General features: G+C 70.3%; 1 protein-coding gene across 5 annotated transcripts; it reads right to left on the bottom strand.

The window, feature by feature from the left end:
- Positions 1-576: 576 nt before the first annotated feature.
- CYTH1 (cytohesin 1) lies at positions 577-21,163 on the bottom strand. 5 transcript variants are annotated; one of them, XM_062591463.1, is made up of 13 exons: positions 21,077-21,163; positions 9,801-9,883; positions 8,063-8,127; positions 7,195-7,261; positions 6,829-6,947; positions 6,288-6,368; positions 5,994-6,106; positions 5,772-5,920; positions 5,562-5,674; positions 2,760-2,838; positions 2,194-2,265; positions 1,767-1,921; positions 577-1,677 (listed from the first exon to the last, which is right to left on the bottom strand). In XM_062591463.1, the coding sequence occupies exons 1-13, from the start codon at positions 21,096-21,098 to the stop codon at positions 1,599-1,601; spliced, it is 1,197 nt and encodes a 398-aa protein (XP_062447447.1). In that variant the 5' UTR covers positions 21,099-21,163; the 3' UTR covers positions 577-1,598. The 5 variants fall into 5 exon arrangements, 4 of the variants coding, with proteins under 4 accessions (XP_062447447.1, XP_062447446.1, XP_062447445.1 ...); XM_062591462.1 differs by lacking the exon at positions 21,077-21,163 and adding an exon at positions 14,391-14,865 and having other exon boundaries at positions 2,760-2,836; positions 5,563-5,674; XM_062591461.1 differs by lacking the exon at positions 21,077-21,163 and adding an exon at positions 12,253-13,092 and having other exon boundaries at positions 2,760-2,836; positions 5,563-5,674.
- Between the last annotated feature and the right edge of the window lie 260 nt (positions 21,164-21,423).

A 21,423-nucleotide genomic window follows, 5' to 3' on the forward strand; every position in this document is an offset into this window, starting at 1 on the left:
TCAGCCCTCCAACCCCCAGCCTGTTCCACTGCCCCCCTCCATGGTCTCCAGCCCCATCATCCCTCGGCAGCCTGCCCCATGGTCTCCAGCCCCATCACCTTCTGCCTGCCCCGCCGCCCCCAGCCTGCCCCATCACCCTCCTGCCCCACGGTCCCCAGCTCCATCACCCCCCAACAGCCTGCCCCATCCCATCCTGCCCTATACCCCACCCTCCCCCCCACCATTAACCCCACCGTCTGCAGCCCAGCTGGCTCCGGCTGCTGGCTGCAGTCAACTGCCGTGGAACCGCGCTGCAACCGCCGCGGAACCGCGCTGCAACCGCCGCCGCCGCGGGGCTCCGCGGCTCCCGGCACCGCCCGCCCCGCGCCTGTCGACCCCTCCGCGTTCACCCTGGCGCCCGGCCCGTGCCATGCCCGGTGCTCGCTCATCCGGCAGCCCCGCACCCGCCCCACGAGCGCGGGCTGGCCGAGGGGCCTGCCCCACGGGCGGGCGCCCGCTGCCCCGGCGGCACCCCGCTCCCCGTGCCGCCGCCGCCCTGCCCCGGCCCGCACGCAGAGACCACACGAGCGCCGAGGCTGAGCGCAGGTTCAGTGTCTATTTGCTGCAGATCCTCAGGACTAGTTTACAAGGCATGGCAAAAAAAAAAAAAAAGAAAAAAAAGAAAAGAAAGAAAAAAAAAGAATAAAAAAATTGCTGCCACACCGCCGCCCTCCCAGAGAGAGGTCTCTGCACGGAACAACGCCGACATACAAAATAATCTAAAAGGAGAAAACTATACAGAAATATTTACACCTCTGATAAATAGACTAATACTGGTCCAGGTGCCTCCCTCCAGGCCCGGTGCGCAGCGGCGGGGGGAGCGGGACAAGACACGGCGGTTGGCGCAAGCTCCCGCGGAGCCGCCCGCCGGGGAGAGCAGCCGTCCCCGTGCCGGCCGCGGCGGCTCCTCGTGCCGCAGGCGGGACCGCGGATCGCTCCGGCGGGAAGCGCGCGCCGAGCCTGGCGCCGGCCAGCCGCGACCCTCCACTGGGTGCTGCCCGTCGGGCCCCGCGGCCGGTGCACGCCACAGCGGAGACGAGCTCCGGCCCCAACCCCACGGGACCGTGCCGCTCAGCACGGCACCCGGCGCCGGTGGGAAGGGAGCCCGGGACGGACCCGGCCCTCTACAACGAGGGCCGGGAGCGGTGCCCACGTGGGGCCGTTCCCCAGCGCGCCCCGGCCGCCCCCCACCCCGGCACCCCCAAAGCCGCCGTCTGCGCAAGGGCTCCCGGGCCAAGTGCTGGGGGGAGCCCGGGGGCTCCCCGCACTGCCTCCCGGCCCCGGAGCGGGGAGGAGCGGGACCGGAGGACAGCGCTCGCCCACCGCCCTGCCCGGCCGCGGCCGAGCCGCGTCCCAGCGCCAGCCCCGCTGCTCGGGGGGCCAGAGCCGCCGGGACGCCCGGGCTCCCCCCGCCCGCGCCCTGTGGAAAAGAAACTGCGAAGCTGAAGCGGGGGCCGGGGCGCGGGGGGCCGGGCTGCGGGGAGGCCCCAGCCCGCGGCGGGCTCGCTTCATCTCCGGACGCTCGCGCCGCGCCAGTCTCGTGGGACCGGCAAAGGCTGCTAGTGTCTCTTGGTGGAGGACACCTTCTTCTTCCTGGCCGCCAGCATCTCGTAGAAGGGGTCCCGGCTGATGGCTGCCCTGGCAGAGGGAAGGAGGCCCGGGTTAGCCGCGCGGCCGGCCGCGGGCCCCCGCCCGGCCGATCCGGCGCTCCCTGGGGCAGCGCTCACTTGATGCACTTGATCCACTCCTCCTTCTCCTCGGGGGTGGGCGCGGAGATCCGGTACACCGTGTGGTTCCCTTCCACCACCCGCCCGTCCGCCTCCGTCTTGCAGGCCTTGATCACCTGGTCCTTGTTGTCGGGGATGTAGAGCTCGAAGCAGTTCTGGGGAGGGAGGAGACGTTTCCGACGCAGCCCGAGCGGGGGCTGCGGACGCTCCCCGGCGCCAGGCACCCCAACAGCTGAACGCGGATGCCCGCGCTGCCGCCGGCACCCAGCACCCCACGGCCCTGAGAAACACCCCGGTACCAGGCCGGGACGCCGAGGCGGCCCTGCCGGAGCCCTGCCGCCCGGGAGCTGCGGCACCTCCGACGTCCCCTCCTCTGCCGCCCCGAGCTCCTGCCACCTCCAAACCCGGGGCCCTGCGGGATGCTCACAGGCTTCTTGGAGTCCTCCACCTCGCGGATGCTCAAGTTCTCCAGCGGGATGATGCCCCGGGGCTCTTTGTCCTGATGGGGGCCAAGCAGAGAAGGGGGCTTTAGCTGCCCAAGCCCCTCTCCCCACACATCCCTGGGCAGAGCCCTCAAGCGCCGCTGGCCCCGAGGTCTGCGTCTGCGCCCACGTGGCCACCGGCACCCGGTGGGCAGCAGCCAGCCCTGTGGCCGCACGGACCCGCAGCCCACGCCGGCGCTCAGCCCCCCGAGCGGATCCCGCACCCGGCGTCCCTCCTGCCCCAGCTCGGCGCGCCCCGGCCCCAGGGCTACTGACGTCCCTCCTGCCCCAGCTCGGCGTGCCCCGGCCCCAGGGCTACTGACGTCCCTCCTGCCCCAGCTCGGCGCGCCCCGGCCCCAGGGCTACTGACGTCCCTCCTGTCCCAGCTCGGCGCGCCCCGGCCCCAGGGCTACTGACGTCCCTCCTGTCCCAGCTCGGCACGCCCCGGCCCCAGGGCTACTGACGTCCCTCCTGTCCCAGCTCGGCGCGCACCGGCCCCAGGGCTACTGACCGTGGTGTACTCGAAGTAGTAAAGGCAGTTGTCGGTCAGGATGAACCAGCGTCGCTTCCACGTCTTCACCCTGCCGCCTGGGAGCAGAGAGGGGCGGGTTGGGCGCAGCCCCGGCGCGGGAAGCACGCGGGCACATCTAGGCTACGGCAGCGCTGGAGCCCACGACAAGGACACGCACACAGACAAGCACCCGGGCGCAAGCAGAGGCACCGGCCCGCGGGCGCCCGCGGGCGCCGGGGCGGCAGCGGCAGCAGCAGCAGCAGCAGCAGCACAAACCACGCCGGGCAGGGCACGAGCAAGAGCGGAAAGCAGACGGATGAGGATGGCGGCGGCGGGTGGCGGGAGGGCCGGGCCGGGCCGGGCGCGCTGAGCCTGTTTCCCCCCACAGTGCTGATTCCCCAGAAGTGAGCGCGCTTCGAGGAAACACGTCAGCGCGGTCGGAGGGGGGTGCAACGAGCCGGCCCCGCGGCGAGGCAGCGCGGAGGCTTCCTGCTTCGCGGCCAGCGCGTCGGCCCGGCGCTGCGGCGCGCGGATGCTCGCCTCGAGCAAGCGCCGCAGCCGCCGTCCCAAAGGAGAAGCCGGCTGCTCCCCCGGCTCGGGGGCTGCGGCATCGCCGGGCCCTGCCCCGGCACCCCGGGGGGGCCGTCACCGCAGGGAGAGCCCGGCTCCCCCTCCGCGGCCGCGCCGGGGGGCCGCGCTCGCCCCCCCTCGCCCAGCCTGGCTGCAGCGCCGCAGCCCCCTCTGCACGACCCCCTGCCTCCCTGCTGCCCCCCAGCCCGGCCAGAGCGCTGCCCCAGCCCGAACGCAGGGCCCAGGGCCGGGCAGCGCCCGCGCTCCCCACGCCTCCCCGCCCGGCCGCCCCCCCGGGGCGACCCTCCCCGCCCCGCGGCGCCGCCCCCCTCCGCGGCGCTCGCCGGGCGCCCGGCTGCGCGGGCGGCTCCGGCCCGGGGCGGGGAGGCGGCCGGCCGCGGCGCGCTGCGAGCTGCGAGCGGGCGGCCGGCTCCCGTCCGCGCCCCTCCCGGCCCCCTCCCGGCGCGCCGCGGCCCCCCGGGCGCGGGGGGCACCGTGGGGCTGGGGGCGTCCGGCGTCCACGGAGGCCACCAGCCAGCGTCCCTGCCCTGGGCGGCCGCGGGGAGCGGGGCTGCTCCCCTGCGGCAGGCGAGGTCCCCGAGGCGGTGCGGTCGGTTAGCAGCAGCAGCAATGAGACTAATCACCAGCAATTAAAAACGAAAAAGAAAGAAATCAATGAAGCCCCAGCAGCATGAGCAGAGCAAGGGGAGAGGGGTACGTACCTCCTGGAGTTGGGGGAAGGAAAGGAAGAGCCAAAATCATGGAAACATACAAATGAGGGAGAAAAAAAATTAAAAAAAAAAAAAGAAAAAAAAAAGGAAACCCCAAAGAACTCAACCCCCCCCGGCCCCGTGCAGAGGCCGCGCGTGGTGTCAGCAGGGCGGGCCGGCAGCAGGGAAGCAGCGGGGGCTGCCGGGGCGGCTGGCACCGCTGCGGGGGCCGACGCGCCCTGGCTCGCTGTGGCTTTGCGGGACCGGTCCCCCCTCCGCCGGGACACGGGGCAAGGGCGCGCGGCCCCCCCGGCGCCGGCCGTGCCTGGGGCAGAGGAGCCCGATGCTCCCGGCTGCGGGGCGGGGGGCCCCCGGCCGTCCCCTCGGCACATCGCCCTCGCCGCCCCGCTAGCGGGGCTGCGGCCGGGCGGCTGCGAGCACACGGATGCTCCGATGTCTTCTCCGACCTCCCCAGCGGCAAACGGCCCTGGCATGGGGCGGGGGGGGGGGGGGGGTGACCTGCCCTTGCACTAGTCCCTTCTGCCAAGTGAGCACTGGGGCTGGCTCAGGGCCAGGAGAGGCAGGTCTGGGGCTCCCCAAGGCCCCCCACGTCCTCCCCGCTCAGGGCCGGAGAGGCGGGCAGCTCCTGCCTAAACACCCAGCACAGCCCTGCCTGGCTCTGCTCTAGTCGCCCCTTTCCAGTCCCGAGGGGGTGGCAATACAGCAGAAACACTCCCCAATCAGAGGACGTTGGGGTTGGAGTCCCAACCCTAGCAAGAGCCCCAGGAATAGGCCGCTGCCGGAACCTGCTCCTGCCAGCACCTCCCTCCCCCCCTCCTTGCTCAATGCAGGTGGAGAATTCCCTGACAGCTGCCGAGGTGAGAAGCCACAGGAGCCAAGGCGTGGGGCACGGCTCGTGGTCTGCGAGAGCCGGGTTCTGCAGTGGGGCCGCGGGGATGCCATGCATGCTGCCTGCACGTGGAGCCGGGATGCGGAGGTGATAATGCTGTGGGAAGGTGAGGCAGGGACCGGGCTGTGGCATGGAAGGGGGACGCACGCAGCCTGGGGGCAGCTCGCCGTTCGCTCCCTGGGGCCTGCTCCAGCAGGACGCGGCTGTGACTTGGTGACGAGAAGGGCCTCGTGGTCTCTGTGCTCTGACGCCAGACCCTGTTACCAGCTCTGCACCCCAGGACTTGCCCATCCTACAGCGGGCAACGCAGGCAGAATCTCCGGGAAGCCTGCCCGGCCGCACCGTCAGCTGCGGCTCCGGTGCTGCCGACAAGCCCAGGGAAGACGGACGGTTGCTGGACGTCTGGACGCTTTCCCCGTGAGCTGAGCCCACGTCTGCAGCTCCCCACCCCTCCGCAGAGCCACGCTCCGGAGCTGGGCCGGAAGGCTAGGTGCAGGCAGCCCTGGCGCCAGCTCCTGCTTCCAGGCAGGTGGCTTGCACGCACGGCCCAGCTCCTTCCCCAGGGGAGAGTCTGCTCTCCCGAGGCCACATCCTCCCCTCTGCCAGCACTCACCTAGCTTCAGGAGCCAGCCCTCCCGGTCGGGGTTGAAGAAAGTGTGGGTGAGGTCATTGCCGTCATCCTCGGGGATTTTGAAAGGTTCGTTCTTGATGCTTTCATAGAGGTTCTGATACAAAGACACACGGCATCACCTCTGCCCCTTGGGAGCCCTGGGAGAGGCCAGCTCCGCACCCCAGCCCCTGGCCCTCTGCACCGTCCCTCACCCTGAGCAGCTCCTCAGGTAGGTCCCCCCCGTCGTTGATGCCTCGGTTCATGGCAATGAAGCGCTCTGCCGTGGGCTTGTCCTTGACGTTGGGATTGTGCAGGCTGGTGTTCAGCATGATGATGGCAAAGGAGAGCACATAGCAGGTGTCTACAGGAACAGAGGGGGAAAGTCAGCTGCAGAGCCGGACGGCTGGGGAGAGGGCGCTGGGGCAGCCTCTCACCTGTGGACTGGAAGACCCCGGGGTTGCACTGGCAGTACCGCTGGGCGAACGCCTCCATCATGCGGTCGATCTTCTGAGCCTCCCCAGGCAGCCGGAAGCTCCACAGAAACTGCCTGCAAACAGCGAGGTGTCACACTGCCTTAGGGGCTCCAGACCCACATGCCCTCCAGCCCTGCTCACACTGCTATGTCCCCGCACAAGTCCTTCATCGTCTCCCCAGCCGGGGTGCAGGCAGTGCCAGGCGGGGCACAGCTCAGCTCCCTGCCCTTGCCCCTGCCTCAGCCCCTCGCTCACCGCAGGGCCTGCACGAGGTTGAGGTCGGTGAACTCGTGCAGCTCCACAAAGGCATGCAGAACTTGGATGTTGAACTCATCCCTGTGGGAAAAAAGCCAGGGTATGAGGAACGCATGATCAGTCAGTCCTGTGACTGCCGAGATGCACAAGGGCTCCATCTCCCGCTGCTCTGTCCCACACTCGGCTCATTTGCGGGTGGGAAACCTACAGCTCCGCCCCAGCCCTAGTCCTGGGCTGGTTTGCTTGCACAGGCCATCTGCAAGTGCCAGCTACGGATCAAACAGCCCACCAGCCAGCCCCAGTGCTCAGCAAGAGGCTGGCATGACAGGCTCGTGCCACAGCAGGCCAGCAGCCCCACATCCTGCTAGCGACCTGCAGGCAGCCCCAGGCCCCGTGGCTCACAGGACATGCCCCCGGCCCTGTGCCCGCGCTCAGCCGGCAGGGCCGCTCATAAAGCTCCAAAAGCTGCCGAGTCTCCTCTCTCACGTTGAGATCCTGACCCTGGGACACCCTCGGGAGACCCGTCCCTGGCCCAGCGTACCTCTCACCCAGGTAGTCCCCGATGGCTGTCTTGTTGAGGCCCTCCCCCTTGTAGAGGAACTGAGCGATATCCTCGCATGTGTTCTTCAGCAAGTCGTTTTCGATCAGGAACTGGATGCCCTGGAGCAGTGCAAGAGGTGCTGCTCTGGGCCTTGCTGCTGACCCCGCCAACCCGCTCACCGCCTCCCCAGCGTTGCTGCCGCGCGCTGGCTCTGCCCTCAGCTCGGGGAGACGGCCAAGCGCCCGGACCACGAAGCGAGCAGAGCCCGCAGGAGCGCCCCGTTCCCAGACGGGCAGGCGAGTGCCTTTTCGACGTGGCCCTATTTGGAGCCTGTACTCCACTCTGCCCAGCAGACCCCAGCAGTACCTTCTTGGGATCCATGTTGAACTTCTTTCTGCCCATCGCCACCTGCTTGTTCCTCTGCATGTTTTTCCTACAAGGCACAGACCAGCTCTGAGTGCTCAGGAAAAGCCCGGCTCCCACTCGCTCCCTCACCCCTTGGGCAGAGCGCTGCAGGGACACGGTCAGCGCGGACATGAAAGTACGCTGAGCTCCTTCAGCTGGCCCTGGTCCTCCAGCATCAAACCCGGGCACAAACTGCAGCAGGTGAAGGCAGCACACTCCGCTCCGCACACCTCTGCCCAGCTCCGTGGCAGGCCAGCACGGAGCTGCTGCCAGCCTGCTGGGCCTCAGAGCGAAGGAGCTGCCGAGCCCAGCCCACGCCATGCCTGGGGCTGTCACGTGCAGAACGGGGTGCTGGGCACAGAGAACATCCCCACAGGACGTCTCCGCATGGGGAGAGGCTGAACAAGCCTGGCAGCTCGGTGTAACAGCGCTCTGGGGCGAGCGGCCTTCATGGCCCACCGGGGCCAGCGTAAGGGTGATTGGAAATGACGCTGCGAGTCAGCTCCCATCGGCTGTCGGGCCCCCTAATCCCACGCTGGCACCACCGGCACCAGCTCAGAATAACAAAGTCAGACAGTCTCTGTGGCCAGACAGGGGCTGAGGCTTGGAAAAACAGACCTCCGGAGCAGCAGTTCAGGGTGGGATCCTGTTACTGCCATCCAGGAATTAAGAGTGCCTGGGAATGCCGCCCGCAGCAGCACGCACGGGATGGGGGTGCACTGCTTGGCTTGCTGGTGGCAAGCTGGTGCTCCGGGCAGGGCACGGGGCTTGGCAGAGACCCCCGGGCTGCCAGGAGCCAGCTGCTGCAGTGCTCCCGCAGAGCACTCACCTCTCCTCTGTGGATCCCAGGTTCTCGATCTCATTCGTCACTTCTGCTATCTCATCTTTCAGCCGCTGGGGGAAGAGATGTGTGCTGAGACAGGACGTGGCTCTACCCCTCACAAACCTACCAGCCACTCCAAGCTCTGAAGGCGGTGCGGGCCCAGGAGCTCCCTTCCCTCCCACATCCAAGAGCAGGCAGGATTTCCCCATGGACCAGGACTCAATGGAGGCAGGAATGAGCCCAAGGGCAATAAGACTCAGGGATCCGAAGGCCAGGCATCCCTGCTTTGAGACAGGTGTCCTAGGGCCATTCTCCATCCAGGGGCCCACAAAGACCCTCCTTCCCTCCTGCTCCAAGCACTGTCCTGTGGCTGAACCAGCTCCTGGAACATTTGGAAGGGAGGGAGTCAGCTGCACCCCGTCGCTAATCCCCTTGCAGCACCACCATGCTCCATGCATGCAGGAAGGAAGAGATTCAGAGGTTAATAAAATTATCTCCTAATCCCTTCAGATCATGCCCAACATATGGCAGTAATTAGCCTCTGCTGCCTTAATCACAGACATGACTGACGGGCGTCCCAGATGAGCACTGACCCCGCAGTCTTTTGCCAGGGCAATGGCCTGGCCCAGAACCACAGCCCCTGGCTGTGCCAGGGAGGGGATGGCACAGGAGACACCAATGCCACAAGGCAAGGCACAAGGAAGCGCAAAGCCCAGGGCTCTGCAGGTCACCAGGAAAAGCCACGACTCTCTCTGCCCTAAAGGACAGGCTGGCTGCCAGCCGGGGCCCACGTCCCCTGCAGGGATCCTCTCCCCAGGCTGCCAGGGCCCTGCAGCAGAGAGCCTCCGCTATGAGGAAGCAGGGGGACAGACCACGGGATCCCTGCAGCAGCTGCTGAAATCCACCCCACGGGCCCAGGCCTCCTTGCCCTGCATTTTCAATGGCTCCAATTTTCTGCCTCAGAAATTCTAGAAGAGCCTGTGCGAGCTGAGAGGAGCAGCAGAGCTGGCGAGGCAAGGCGACAGGAGCACGAACGGGAGCTACAGCCGACCCGCACCCTGCCGCAGGGCTCTGCAGGTCCCCAGCACCCGGCAGCAAGCGAGGCCCAGACCCTTCCAGCTGTTTCAGGTGGGCTGGACCAGTAGCCCCACGCTCCCCCCAGGTCCCGCTCCAGTGGCTGAGCGCCAAAAGCCAGGGCTGGGGTATCCCAGCAGCGAGAGCCCCGCCAGCAGCGTTCCCAAGGAGGAGGAAGGGGCTGCAGCGCTCTCAGGTCCCAGCTCAGTATCGTCCCCTGGGCTGAGAAGTGGCTGGCAAATACCACAGAGAAGAGCCAGAGCCAGCATGAAGGAAGGAGGGAGCAAAGCAGGGGTTCCCCACAGCTCCGGTCCTCCAGGCCAGCGCATCCTCGGTCTGGACTATGCCATGGGGCCACATGGGTCCCACTGAGCAGCCAGCCCCACGATCCATCCCTTCCCACGTCACTCCTGCAACGCGACAGGTACGGGCAGGACAGGCCTGAGCGTGCTGGCATCTTCCCCCAGCAGGGCAGAGAACAACCCGCTGGGCCCCCGAGTGGTTTGTCACCCTCCCCCTTCCCAAGCAGCAGGAAAAAGACCCCAAATGGTGCTGTACATGGTCCTGCCCAGTGACACATGCTGCCTCCCACAGAGATAACCCCAAGCAAGAGGCTGCCAAGGCAGGGGCGTGCACAAGGAGGCACCACGACGGCCCTCAGCATCCATACCTGTATGTCAGCCAGCAGCTCCTGCTTGCGGCGCCGGATGTTCTCCAGCTCCTGGCACTCCTCCGGGGTCAGGTCACTGGGCACTGAGAGGAGACACGGTCAGGTTAGCACGCACAGCCTGCAGAAACCTCCCCGGTCACAGCCAGGCAGTGAGCCAGGCCAGCGCCGGGCTCCGCGTTCGTGGCCACGCGCTGCCCTCTGCTCTCAGCAGGCAGCCTGGTGCCCATCATGAGCGCGGATGTGGAGCTGCTGGGTCACCAGAGGACGGGGGGCAGCGACAGCCCCTTCCAGGCCTCGTAGGGCAGCGCAGGGGCTGCCAAGTGCCCCTGCCGGCACGCGAGGAATGCAATGGCCACGCGCATTCCTATCGCCAAGCAGCGAGCAGCTGCGGCACGGCGGGGGAGCGTGCTCCAGCTTGGCACTGCCAGATTCCTGCTGATTCAGCCAGCCGCGGCTGGGGCGCAGGGACAACACGCCGGACGGGCAAGCCCAGCCCCGCCGCCCGCCAGGGCCAGCGCGAGGGAACGGGCTGCCGAAGCCCGGCTGGCTGCTCTCCCCCACCACGCGCACCCCCGCCCAGCGGGGTGGTGTGATGCAGCCCCCGGGGACCTGCTCCAGCCCTCCCGGCAGCGCTGGAGCCGGGGGTGGAGGGGCGCCCAGCCCTGGCAGAGAGCAGCCGGCAGCGCCGAGGGGCAGCAGTGGGAGTCCAGCACGGGCGGTCCCGAGGAGGGCTGAGAGCTCTGGACACAACAAGGGCCCATTGTACCACTGCCTGGAAAGAAAAACCAAACAACAGGGCTGCAGCTTCATGCTGTGCTGCAGCTTGCGTGCTGGGGCAGCAGCCTGCAGCTGGGGCAGCAGCCAGAGCCCCGGGCTGGGGCTGGCAGGAGCCAGAGGCAGAAGCAGGACCTCAAGCTGGGGCAGGAACAGGAGTTCGGAGCAGGAGCCCTGAGCTGGGGCTGCGCAGAAGCTTGGAGCAGGGGCTCGGAGCAGGAGCCTGGGGCTGGGCAGGAGCCCGGGGGGTAGGAGCCAGGCAGAAGCAGGAACCCTGAGCTAGGACTGGGCAGGAGCTTGGAGCAGGAGCCCCGAGCTGGGGCAGGAGCCAGAGGCAGAAGCAGGATCCCGAACCGGGGCTGGGCAGGAGCCCGGGGCAGGACCCCGACCCGGCGCTGGGGTCGAGGCCGGGCAGCAGCCGAGCCCCGGGGCCGCCCCGCCCGCAGCCGCCGCAGCCGCCGCCCCGCGGCGGCTCCGCTCCCGGCGCCGGCGGCCGCGCCCGCCCCCGCCGCGCCCCCCGCCCGCACTCACCGGGGCCGCGGCGCCGCGCGGCCCGAGGGAGCCCCGCGCCCCGCAGCGCGGCGCTGCCCGGCGGCTGCGCCCGCCCGGCCCGGCCCGGCCCGGCCCGGCCCGGCCCCTCCCACCGGCCCGGCCCGGCCCGCCCCCGCCCCTCCCCGCGGCGCTGCCCCGGCGCCCGGAAAAGCCCCGCGGCCGCCGGAGCTCCTCACCCGCCCTGCTCCCGCTCCTGCCTTCTCCTCCGCACCGCCCGCCTCTCCCCCCCGCGCCGGCCCCGCTGCCCCGGGAGGCCCGCCCGAGCGGCCCTCCTGCGCGGCGGCTCCCCCCGCGTCCATCCTCCTCCGCCGCGGGCGACGGAGCCCAACGCGCCCTTCCAGGCAACGCTCGCCCGCATCCGCGCGGCGGCACTGATACCAGCCCGCGCGCGAGGCAAGGTGCCCCGCTCCGCCACCGACACGTCATCCCGCGAGCTCAGGCCCGGGGCCGGCAGGCACTGCGTGCCGCTCTTCCTCCGTCGCCTCCAGCTCACGAGCTCCACGGCTCGCAGGAGAAAATCCTGGTGTTCTCCAGCACGTGACCCCTCGCTCCGCACAGTTAAATGGCATCCCGTTGCTGTTAATTCCTGTCCCCAAGGTCACCCCGCTACTCCTGCAGCTTTCCCAATTCTTGTCAACAGACTACGCCTCCCAACTGTCAGCGGGTTTCATTAGCTCGCCTGTACTCCACATCAAGGTCGTTCGTGAAAACACCAAAACAAGGTCCCTCCAGGGAGCGAGGTGAGAAGAACCCAAACCCAGCAGAGGCTTCCCCACAGCTTGGCCATGCCTACCAGCAGGATCTGCTGACCTGTCCTGGCCTTCCCACGACACAGATGGACATCCATCTCCCCCTGCTTCCTGACCAGTCCCCGGGGGCCAAAGACCCTGTGTCTCATTCACCAGGTCCAACGTGAGCTACCAACCCCCCTGCTCCAAACAGCAGCTGCCTGATAGGAGTCAGGCAGGTCTGCGATGACCTGCGGTTTCCCCTGTCCAAACGTTTGCTTCGCCAAGGCCCCAGGAACCATCAGGGCCACAATAGCAGGCACATGGTCCCTACGCCGTCGCTTCCCGTCTCTGCCCAATTTGCTCTTCCCAGTTGCTACCTGCAGGCTCAGACTCACCCGCAGTGCTTCCCACAGAGGCTGTTCCCGAGTCTCTCCTGTCTGGGATGCAGAAGCCCCCTCTCCCTTTCAGATTTGCTCGCATCCAGCTGACACCATGTCCTTTTGGACCAGCACTGTTCTTAACCAAGCAGCTCCCTGAGCCACTTCTCTCTTCATTGAGGGTCACAAGCCTCTGGGGCAATCATGATCTGAAGAACTGCACCTCTGAACTCAGCACCGTTTCCTTGCTCTGCTTGGGTTTTTCTGACGAGCTTCCTCCTTTACAAAAGTCCTCCCATGAAAAGGTCAGTGTCACCCTGAAGCTTGCGACACAATCCCTTCCGACTCAACTGGAACGCTTCCCAATATCTTTGGCATCACACACTAGGAAGTATGAATCAGACCCCCAAGTCATGGGACCAGCTTAGAAGTTACTTAAACTTAAGATACTGGGGGCATTGTCCGAGCTGCCGCAGGTTCACGCCACTTCCCAGCGTTTCTTCCTATCACCAGGGAGCAGGACCGTTTGCCAGCAGAAGCGCAGCCGGCGAAGGCGGCTGCGGGAACCCAGCGTTCCCGATCCCCGGGCACCGGGTCCCACGCTGCAGCCGGGCTCATCAGCAAGATGAGGCTTGCTCCAAGAGGGCTGAGCTTAATTACACGGTAGCTGCCAGACACAAGAAACCCCAAGTCCTCCAGCTGCAGCACGTCACCGGGTGGAACGGAGCCGTCTCCCCACGCGTGCTTTGGGCCTGCAGCTCAGGGAGAGGCCGGGGCGCCGGCTGAGGGAGCGCCCGGTCCTCCCGGGGCGCCCGCGCAGCGCGCGCCGTCGGCAGAGTCCTGCTCTGCTTCAGCGGACGGCGCAGCGCTCCACGCGGGGCTGTCGCGGCTCCGCCGGCGCCGCGGGCACCTCGAGACCCCGGAGGCGGCCGGGGGCCGCGCTCCCCGAGCTGCGCTCGCAGAGCCCCTGAGCAGCCCCTCGCGAAGGCGCCGAGCGCTCAGCCCGCGGCGCGGGCGGTCGGGGCCGAGGCGCCGCGCGCACCCCGCCGTGCCGGGCAGCGCGGACGAGCCGAGCGGGACGGAGACGCCGCAGGGCAGCCCAGGGCTCGCCCCTCCCCGCCACCCTCGTGACACAGGCCCAGCCATGTCAGCACCGCAGAGAGGAAGAGAAACACCAGACGCAGTGCTTTTGCAGTGCTTTTGCTTTTCTCGGGGAAGGAAGAGGGCGTTAACCCTTCCCCGGCAGCCCCGCACAGCGCCAGGCGCCCGCGAGCAGGGCGCCTGCAGCGCCAAGCGGAGCAGACGGCTCCCGAGGGGCCGACGTGCCTCGTCTCAGCAGCCCGCGTGCTGCAGACGGCTACCAGGGAGGGGGGAAACGCCGGCTGTCCGGGCGCGCACGGGGCGGGCGCAGCGAGCGGCCGGGCTGCGGGCAGCCGCGCTGGGAGCCGGGCCCAGCGCCGCGCTCCCGCTCCACGCGAGCGCCGGGCGCTCCCGCAGCGGGAACAGCCGCTGCTGCCAGAGCCGCGTCCGGCCCGGAGCGCGGTGCGAGGGGACCCAGCCCACGCGCCGGGCCGGCGCACGCAGGCTGGAGGCTTTCCTGCACAAGCCGGAGAGCACGGACGACGGTTTCAGGACTGCGCACCGCGCACTCCCCACCCTCCGCTTACGGGGAACTGCTGCATCAGGCCCCGAACCCCCCGCACATCACCCCCGGGGAGCGAGGGGCCCCGGCTGCATTTGCCTGCCCGTCCCAGGCTCCGGGGGAGGCTGGCAGAGGCTGCGCAGGGCAGGAAGGCGTCCCCAACTCCTTCCGTGCTGGGCACAGAGCCCAGCCGCTCCGTGGGGCGCGCCGGCCACGCTCGCCCGCATTCCTGCTCCCCCCTCCCGGCGCCCTCGGGACAAGCAGCAGCGCGAGCCGGCAGGCCGGGCTGCTGAGCTCCCACGCCTGCCCACGGACACCCGCGGGTGGCACCAGAGCAGGGCCGGGGCCGGCTCCCCGCAATGGCGTTGGAGCCGCTGGGACGCTCCCCACCCCGAGCCATCGACGCTACATGTGGCCGGTGACAGCTGGGACCGCAGCACACGAGGATCCGGCCCTGCCCGCCTGCACCGCCGCCCCGTCCCCGCGAGCCTCCCCCTCTCCGGGCCGGACTCACCGCTGCCCTCCACCCTGAGGACCATCCCGGCGGGCTGCACCCCGGGTCCGCGGTCCGTATCCACGGCGCCCGCCTGCCCGCAGCTCCGGAGAGGCGCTGCTCCCTGGGGCGCGGACACCTGCCTCCACGGTGCTTCCCGGAGTGAGTCACGGCCGCGCAGGGCCAACGAGCTCCGGGGCCGAGCCGGGCGTCATCCCAGCCTCGCCAGGAGCCGGCACCAGCGGCGCCCTGCTCCTGCCGCCCGGGACGGGCGCAGCAGTGAGAGCCCAGGCCCCGCGGCCGGGCTCCCCTCCCTGTCCTGCCTGGGGGCGGCCGGAGGCTGCAGGCAGGACGGGAGACGCGTCAGCTCCGATCGCTCCAGACGTGGCGGGGTCCCTGCCTCCCGCCGCCTCTCCAAGCGGGCGGCCAGCGGGAGCCGGAGCAGCCCGGCCCTTCCTTCCTGCCGCTGGGACGAGCCTGGCGGGGCTGCCAGGACACGGCCCGGCCCGGCACGGCTCGGACTCGCTGCGCACATGCTGGGGCCCCCTCTCCTCCCCTCCCCTCTGCCAGCCCAGCGGACCCCCGGGCCCTGCCTGGCACCAGCCAGCAGGCAGATCCCCTCCCAGCACACCCAAGCACCCTGCCACGGAGGTTGAGGCCTGGCAGCTCCCCTCCGAGCTCCCCGCAAGGGACCGCTGCACGGCGGGGTGCCAGGAGCCAGCTGGGCAGCGCCTGGAGCAGGAGCAAACCCTCGGCCCTTCCCTGTCCCACTGCCAGCTGCCTGGAGAGGCTGCAGGAATCTCATCTACCTTGACTCAGCTAAATCCTGCTCCACCACACGAGAGATGGGAAAAGAGCACCTGATAATGCCTAGCACCCCAAATCCGCCTGCAGACGGGCCTGTCTCTCCTCGAGACCCCCGCAGAAAGCCAGGGAGAACGGTTTAAAAAGGCTCCAAACAGCCCTTCAGCCCAAAGCCACGCTTGCAGCCCACCTTCCCGCAGGCCAGGGGCTCTGGCTCACGCCGTGCCCCCACTGGGAGCCTGGCTGTGCCGGAGGAGCAAAAGCCCCTGGGAAGCACCGCGGTCCGGAGGCGGCACAGCTGAAGGGAGGAGCCGGCAGAGGAGCCGGGGCAGCGGGGCGCAGCGTTCGCACCCGCTGCACCCCAGTGCCGACGAGGGGCACGCGGGGCCCCGAGAAACTTCCTGCCCCCGTCTCTGCGCCACCACATCCTGTTTTCACTGCACTCTGCACATCCTGGGTTGCGTCAGCACTGTCCTTCCCCGCAGACGGACAAGGTACATTAGGAGAAGAGTCTAGGGACAGGCAGCGCCAGGCAAGACCCTGCCAGGCGGCCGGGCCCCGTCGCCTCTCCGGGCCCCGGCGCCGAGAGCAGCCAGGGCCCTCGCGCTGCATCCGGCTGCAGGGCGCAGCCGGGGCGCGCGGCGCTGCAGGCGAGCACCAGCTCGGCCGCGCTCACCGAGCCGACAACGCGGCTGCGGGGAGCCGCCACCGACCCCAGCCCGGCCGTGCCCCTCCGCAGCCCCGCAGCCGCGCTGACCAGGCCCACGCGCACCTCGCTGCCTCTCCACGCCAGCCCCGGCGCTTATTTCCTGCGCTCAGCCTGCTGCTCGGCCGCATCCACTGGCACAGGCGCAGGACTGGCAGGCGCTGGTCTCACACCCCCAGATCTCACGTTACAGCTGCCCTCGCTGGTCCCACGCTTGAGCAGCAGGAACCCACAGAGCTCAGCAGTTCCCAGCCCCAACGCGCAGCAGTGCTCGGGCGCCGTGCTGCCCTGTGACTTGGGTTAGGAGCAGAACGTCTCCCAGAGCTGTCCTCGCAGCCCCACGCGCGCCTGCTCTGGCTCTCGAGCGGGGCACAGCGAGGGCTGCTAAGCAGCAACCTGCCACCCAAGGCAGGGCTCGGGGCGGGGGGGCGAGGAGCTGGGACAGGACGCGCCACGGCCACGCACGCCTGCCGAGCGGCACTGGGCTGTTCCTGCCCTGCCGGCGGCTGCTGCAGGCTCCCGAACACCCTTGTCCCCGCAGGGAGCCTGGCCCTGGTGCCGGAGCGGCACCGAGCACCGGCCGTCCTCCCGAGGGCCCGGTGCCTGGCAGCGGGGCCTGGGGAGGCCGGGCAGCGCAGGAAGGAGGCGATGAGGACACAAGGACTCTCCATGCCACTGTTGGCGAGAGCCATATGGAGCCGGAGCTGGAGCCGCGGGCACCAGCACGTCTCCCCGGGGAGCCAGGGATGCTGCACAGATGGAGGGGAAGGGAGGGGACAAAGCGCCTACCTGCCTTGGAGAGCGCAGAGGGGCACAGGAAGGCCTGGAAACTGGAGGCGCAGAGCTCGCTGACCGTCCCCATGCTGCGGAGGCCCCGGGGATCCTGCGCGGGAGGCTGCTGGCTCCGACTCCGCAGGACAGCGCGGGAGGCAGGAGCAGGCAGAGGCCCGGCAGGCACCCGCTGCGCCCGGCAGCCCCCGGCCTGCCGGCGCTGAGCCCAAGCCGCCGGACCCCTGGTGCCGGGGGCTCCTCGCGCCGCAGCAGACGCCTCCTCGCGCCGGGCAAGGGCAGGGGCGCAGGGCAAGACGGAGGATTCCCTGGCCTGGCTGGAGCAGGAGGAACGAGACTCCGGCAACTGGAAGCTCCCGGCTGAAGAAGCCCACACGCCAACCGCAGCCAATCCCAGTTCCCTGCTGCAAAGCGGACCCGCTCGCGCTCTGCCGCCGTGGCCCCGAGCGGCCACAGCCACCCCGGGCACAATTGGCTGGGAACTTCCCTCAGCGCCCCGCTGCTCCGGGCTCTCTGCCCCCCAGGGGCGGCCAGCAGCAGGATATTTTTAGAGCGGTTTTATCCCTCCGTATTAGAGCTTTAAGCATCGAGCGAGCCGGCGGTTGCGTAGCAACTGTCGCTGCATAAAGGAAGGTGCATAAAAAGCCACAACGCGGGCTAAGGCGATAAGTGGGGAGCAGGGGGATGGGGTGCCGCGTGGGCTCGCCGGCTCCGCCGCGGCTCGGCGCCGGGGCCGGGGCGCCAGCCGCGCGGCTGCTCCCAGGCGCAGCCCCAACGGGCACGGGCAAGCCTGCCTCCCTCCCGCCGGCCCCCCGGCAAAGCGGCTCAGGCGGCTCCGTGGCAGGCTGCGGGCGGACGCGCCGCCCCGGCGCTGGCCCTGCACGCGCCGCGGCCCGAGGCCCTTTCGCCTCCGCTCCCGCTCGGGGTCCCGGGGTGCTCCCGCGGCCGGGGTCCGGGTAACGAACCCCAGAGCTCGTCGGGGCACAAGGCAGCGCCCAGCGGACGGCCCCGCTGCCGGCCCTCGGCCGCAAGGAGCCACGAGCGCCGCCGGCCTCGGTCGACAACCAACTCCGCAGGCGGCACGCGCGGAGCCACGGGAAAACGGAGCCGCTGCAGGAGAGACGGGGCCGAGCGGAGCCGGGGAAGCGCCGCGGCAGCCGCCGGAGCAGGACTGCGGCGCGGGGACCCACGGCAGGACCGCGGCACGCGGCCTCCGCGCCGACCGAGGGGAAACGTGGACTCGGCGGCGGCTGCCCGCGAGCGCTGCGCGGCGCTGTCCGGCTCACGCGACCGACCTCCTGGTTTCCGCCCGCCTCCCCCGTCCCCAGAGGCCCCGCGGCCGCTGCCGCGCTGCCGAGCAGCCGCTCTCGGCAGCACCGGCGACCGGGAGGCGAACGGGCAACGGGAGAGGAGCTGCGGCAAGGAGGAGCCGGGCGGCTGCGAGCAGCCCGGCGCCGTCTCGGAGGCGCCGCTGGCTTCAAGCGGGGCCAGCGAGCGTTTCCCAGCGGAGAGCCCCGGCACGCGGCACGGCACCTCCCCGCGCCGGGCCTGGCTCGCCCCTCCAGCGCTGCCTGCAGGACGGTCCCCGGGTGAGGGGGAGCGCTTGGAAACGTCCCCGCTGTCACGCTAACGGTGGCGCCGGCTCCAGGCCCTGATTGCTCCGGCCCGTCAGAAAACTGGGCTCTGGGAAACAAGCTGCCCTCCTGCAAGCTGCACTCCCTGCCTCAGGCCCGGACCGAGAGCTTCGGAGCTCGGCAGGACGTGCCCAAAGCCACAGACAGCCCCAAAAGCAGCTCTGAGACACGTGGGCCCTGCCCGCGCCCGTGACGTGTAATTACAGAGCGCCAGCAGTGCAGCTTATTCGCGCTCCCGACGCCGACGTGAACGGAGGAACCAGCTAATTGCCTCTCCCGCGGTGCTGCGCTGCCAGGAGCCCGCTGCCGTCTCCCGGTCGGGACTGCCGTGCCGCTCTGCCGCAGCGGGCCCGGGTCCCCGCAGCGCTCGTCCGCGCGCTGCCGGGGAGCCGCTGCCCGGGCCCCGCTCAGCGACGCGCCCCGGCTCACCCTGAGCCGCGCCGCAGAAGGGCCTGGACGCACCTTCCCCTCTCCTGCGCGCCGGTGCGAGAACCGGGCAGGGAGAGCAACCGGGCGCGCGCCGGCCGCACGGCCCCGCAGCGCGCAGGGGCCCAGTGCCCCACCGGCACCGTGCCGGGGCTCCCTGCTCCAGCGGCGTCTCCCACGACCCGCGGTCTCCTTGGTGCAGAGGCTCAAGCTGCGGGCACCCGGGCCGCCTCCGAGAAGCCCCGCTGAGCCCGCGCCAAGGGACGTGCCAGGGCCTGCCCGGCCCTCCGGGAAACAGAGCTCGGCGAGCCGGCAGCAGGGAGAGGAGCAGGGCTGGCACGGGGAGGCTGGGAAAGCTCCTGCCCTCCTGCCAGCGAGGCTCCTGGTATCCTGCCCTCCTTTCAGCAGCCTCCAGCGCCTTACACCACCTCCTGGTGCCGGCCACCACCCCAGACAGCAAGGCCCTCCAAGCACAAGCCGCTTTGCAAGAGGCTGCATCAGCCTTGCTTAGAGAAATCCCTTAATCCCCCAGCCCAGAACGAGCAGTAATCTCTCGGGTGCAGCAGGATTATTGCTGCTGCCCAGTCCCCCTCATCCTGAGGCCAGTCGTGAGCCGAGCTGCGACCCAGCTCAGGACACCGGTGCCCGCAGAGCCAGGATGGGATCAGGCTGCTCGCCGGCAGCTACCGCTGCCTCGGCCTGGGTGATTCCCTGCCACGATACCTCCTTCCGCCAGCGTTCCTGCCGGACACCGTGGTGTCTCCCGAGACCCGCGAGGAGCTCCGCCGGCTCCGACGTGTTCGCCACCTGCTACCCCACCGCTTCGCCCGCTCCGACCCAGGGATGCTTCCAGCTCTCGATGGGGGAGATACAGAGAAGGGGGTAGGAGCGGAGCCCTTCACCCCGGCAGGGAGAAGGCGGAGAGAGCCCACATCTGTGCCGTCAGCTGCTTATCCAGGGATTTGCCCTCTGCTGAGGCAGACGGCTGGAGAGAGGTCGCGTACCGTGCGGGCGGCGAGGCAGAAACCCGCGTCAGCAGAATCCCACCGGCAAGAGCCTACCCCGAGGGTTCCCACCACGTCAAGAGGCCCTGGCAGATCATCCAAAACTAACAGAGCTCAAGGGCTTTGGGATAGCACTGGGATCTGCTACAGAAGAGGGAAACCACGATGCCCTGCATGGCACTGGAGAGGCGAGCAGCGAGGACTCGGAGGCAGCTGCGCTGCCCATCCCGCGCATTGCCCTGAGGCCCGAGCAGCTCGGTCAGCAGGCGGTTTCTGACGCTGAAAAACGACCCAGGTCATCTTGCAGCCAGTTCCAGGAAGAAACAAGAGGCTGCTCTCGGGGTCCCTCCCTGCAGCGCTCTCCTGCTAACGGGCTGCGCTCGACGCCCGTACGCACAGGCACCTCGAGACACCGCGCATCTGGAGAGCCAAGTGCTGGTACCTTATCTCAAGGGGTGCCTCCCCGCCGCCCAGGGCGGGACGCAGCAGCCTCCTAATCTGCATTGCACAAGCGCTGCGGGCAGGAAGAGCGGCCCGGGAGCCAGCACGGGCCGAACCACCCTCCGAGCCCGAGCAGAGCCCGGGGCGACCTCGACTCCCAGGAAGAGCCGCCACCAGCACGGCCCAGGGCGCGGAGCACCAGGATTCAGTGGACTCGCCCGGGGCCCTACCCAGCCGGCCCCCAGCAGCCTCCTCCCTCCGCAGAGGCCTCGCTCAAGGGAAACTTGCTGGCCGGCCGGCGGGAGCCTTTCCTGTCCGGGCACGGCGGCCCCCCCGGGCCGGCCCAGCGCTGGGGCACCGGGAGGCAGCGAGGGCGGAGGGAGGCTGCGGCGCGGCCGGAGCAGGGCTGCCGCCTGCCGCGGCGCGTCCCGCGGGCGCCGCGCGAGCCGAACCCGGCGCCCGGGATCCGCCGCGGCCCCGGTCCGGGACGCGGCGCCGCGCGGGGAGAGCAGAGCAGCGCTGCCGGCGGCCTCCGGCCGCGCTGTCGAGGCCGGCCGCCGCGCCCGCGGCTCTCGGTTCCGGTAGCCGTTTCCTCGCCGGTGTCTCCTCTGCTGCCCCCGAGCTCCCGCGGCAGCCGAGGCCCCGTCGGGGAGGCGGCGGCACAAGCGAGGCCCCGGCCGTCTCCGCGCCGCGGCATCGCCGCCCCGACGGCGGGCACGCGGGCGCCGGTGCTGCCCCGGGCAGGCGGCCCCGCCGCGCCGGCCCCCCGACGGCACCTCCCCCCGGCCCGGCCCGGCCCGGCCCGGCGCGGCGCGGCGCGGCGCGGCGCTCCCCCGGCCCGGCCCCCCGCCGCCCCGGGGCTCCCCCCGGCCCGCGGCCGCCCCCCGCCCCGGCCGCGCTGACCGTAGCCGCCCTCCTCGTCCATGCTGCCGCCGCGCCGCTCCGCCGCCGCCGCCCGCGTGACGGGGCGGCGCTGACGCCGCCACGGGCGAGGCCATGGGGCGGCGGCACGTGACGCGGCGGCACGTGACACCGGAGCGGGCGGGCCCCGCCCCCGGCGCGCGCCCCCGGCCCCCCGCGCGCGCCCCCGGCCCCCCGCGCGCGCCCCCGGCCCCCCGCGCCCCCAGCGCGCGCTCCCGCCCCCGGCGCGCGCCCCCGGCCCCGGCGCAGGCAGCGTTCACAACCTCCGTCGCTTTATTGCACCGCCGCGGCGGCCGGCGCAGCTCGCAGCCCCGCGGGCCCCGCTCCCG

Source organism: Rhea pennata, chromosome 19 (assembly GCF_028389875.1).
Source record: "Rhea pennata isolate bPtePen1 chromosome 19, bPtePen1.pri, whole genome shotgun sequence".
NCBI lineage: Eukaryota > Metazoa > Chordata > Aves > Rheiformes > Rheidae > Rhea > Rhea pennata.

Excerpts from the sequence above, each read along its gene's own strand:
- CYTH1 (XM_062591461.1), bottom strand. The coding sequence starts at position 12,337 with ATGCGAGCAAATCTGAAAGGGAGAGGGGGCTTCTGCATCCCAGACAGG. Across the intron at positions 8,128-9,800 it reads AGCTGCTGGCTGACATACAG|CGGCTGAAAGATGAGATAGC; the intron begins GTATGGATGCTG and ends CTCTTCCCCCAG. Across the intron at positions 6,948-7,194 it reads TCAACATGGATCCCAAGAAG|GGCATCCAGTTCCTGATCGA; the intron begins GTACTGCTGGGG and ends GCACTGCTCCAG.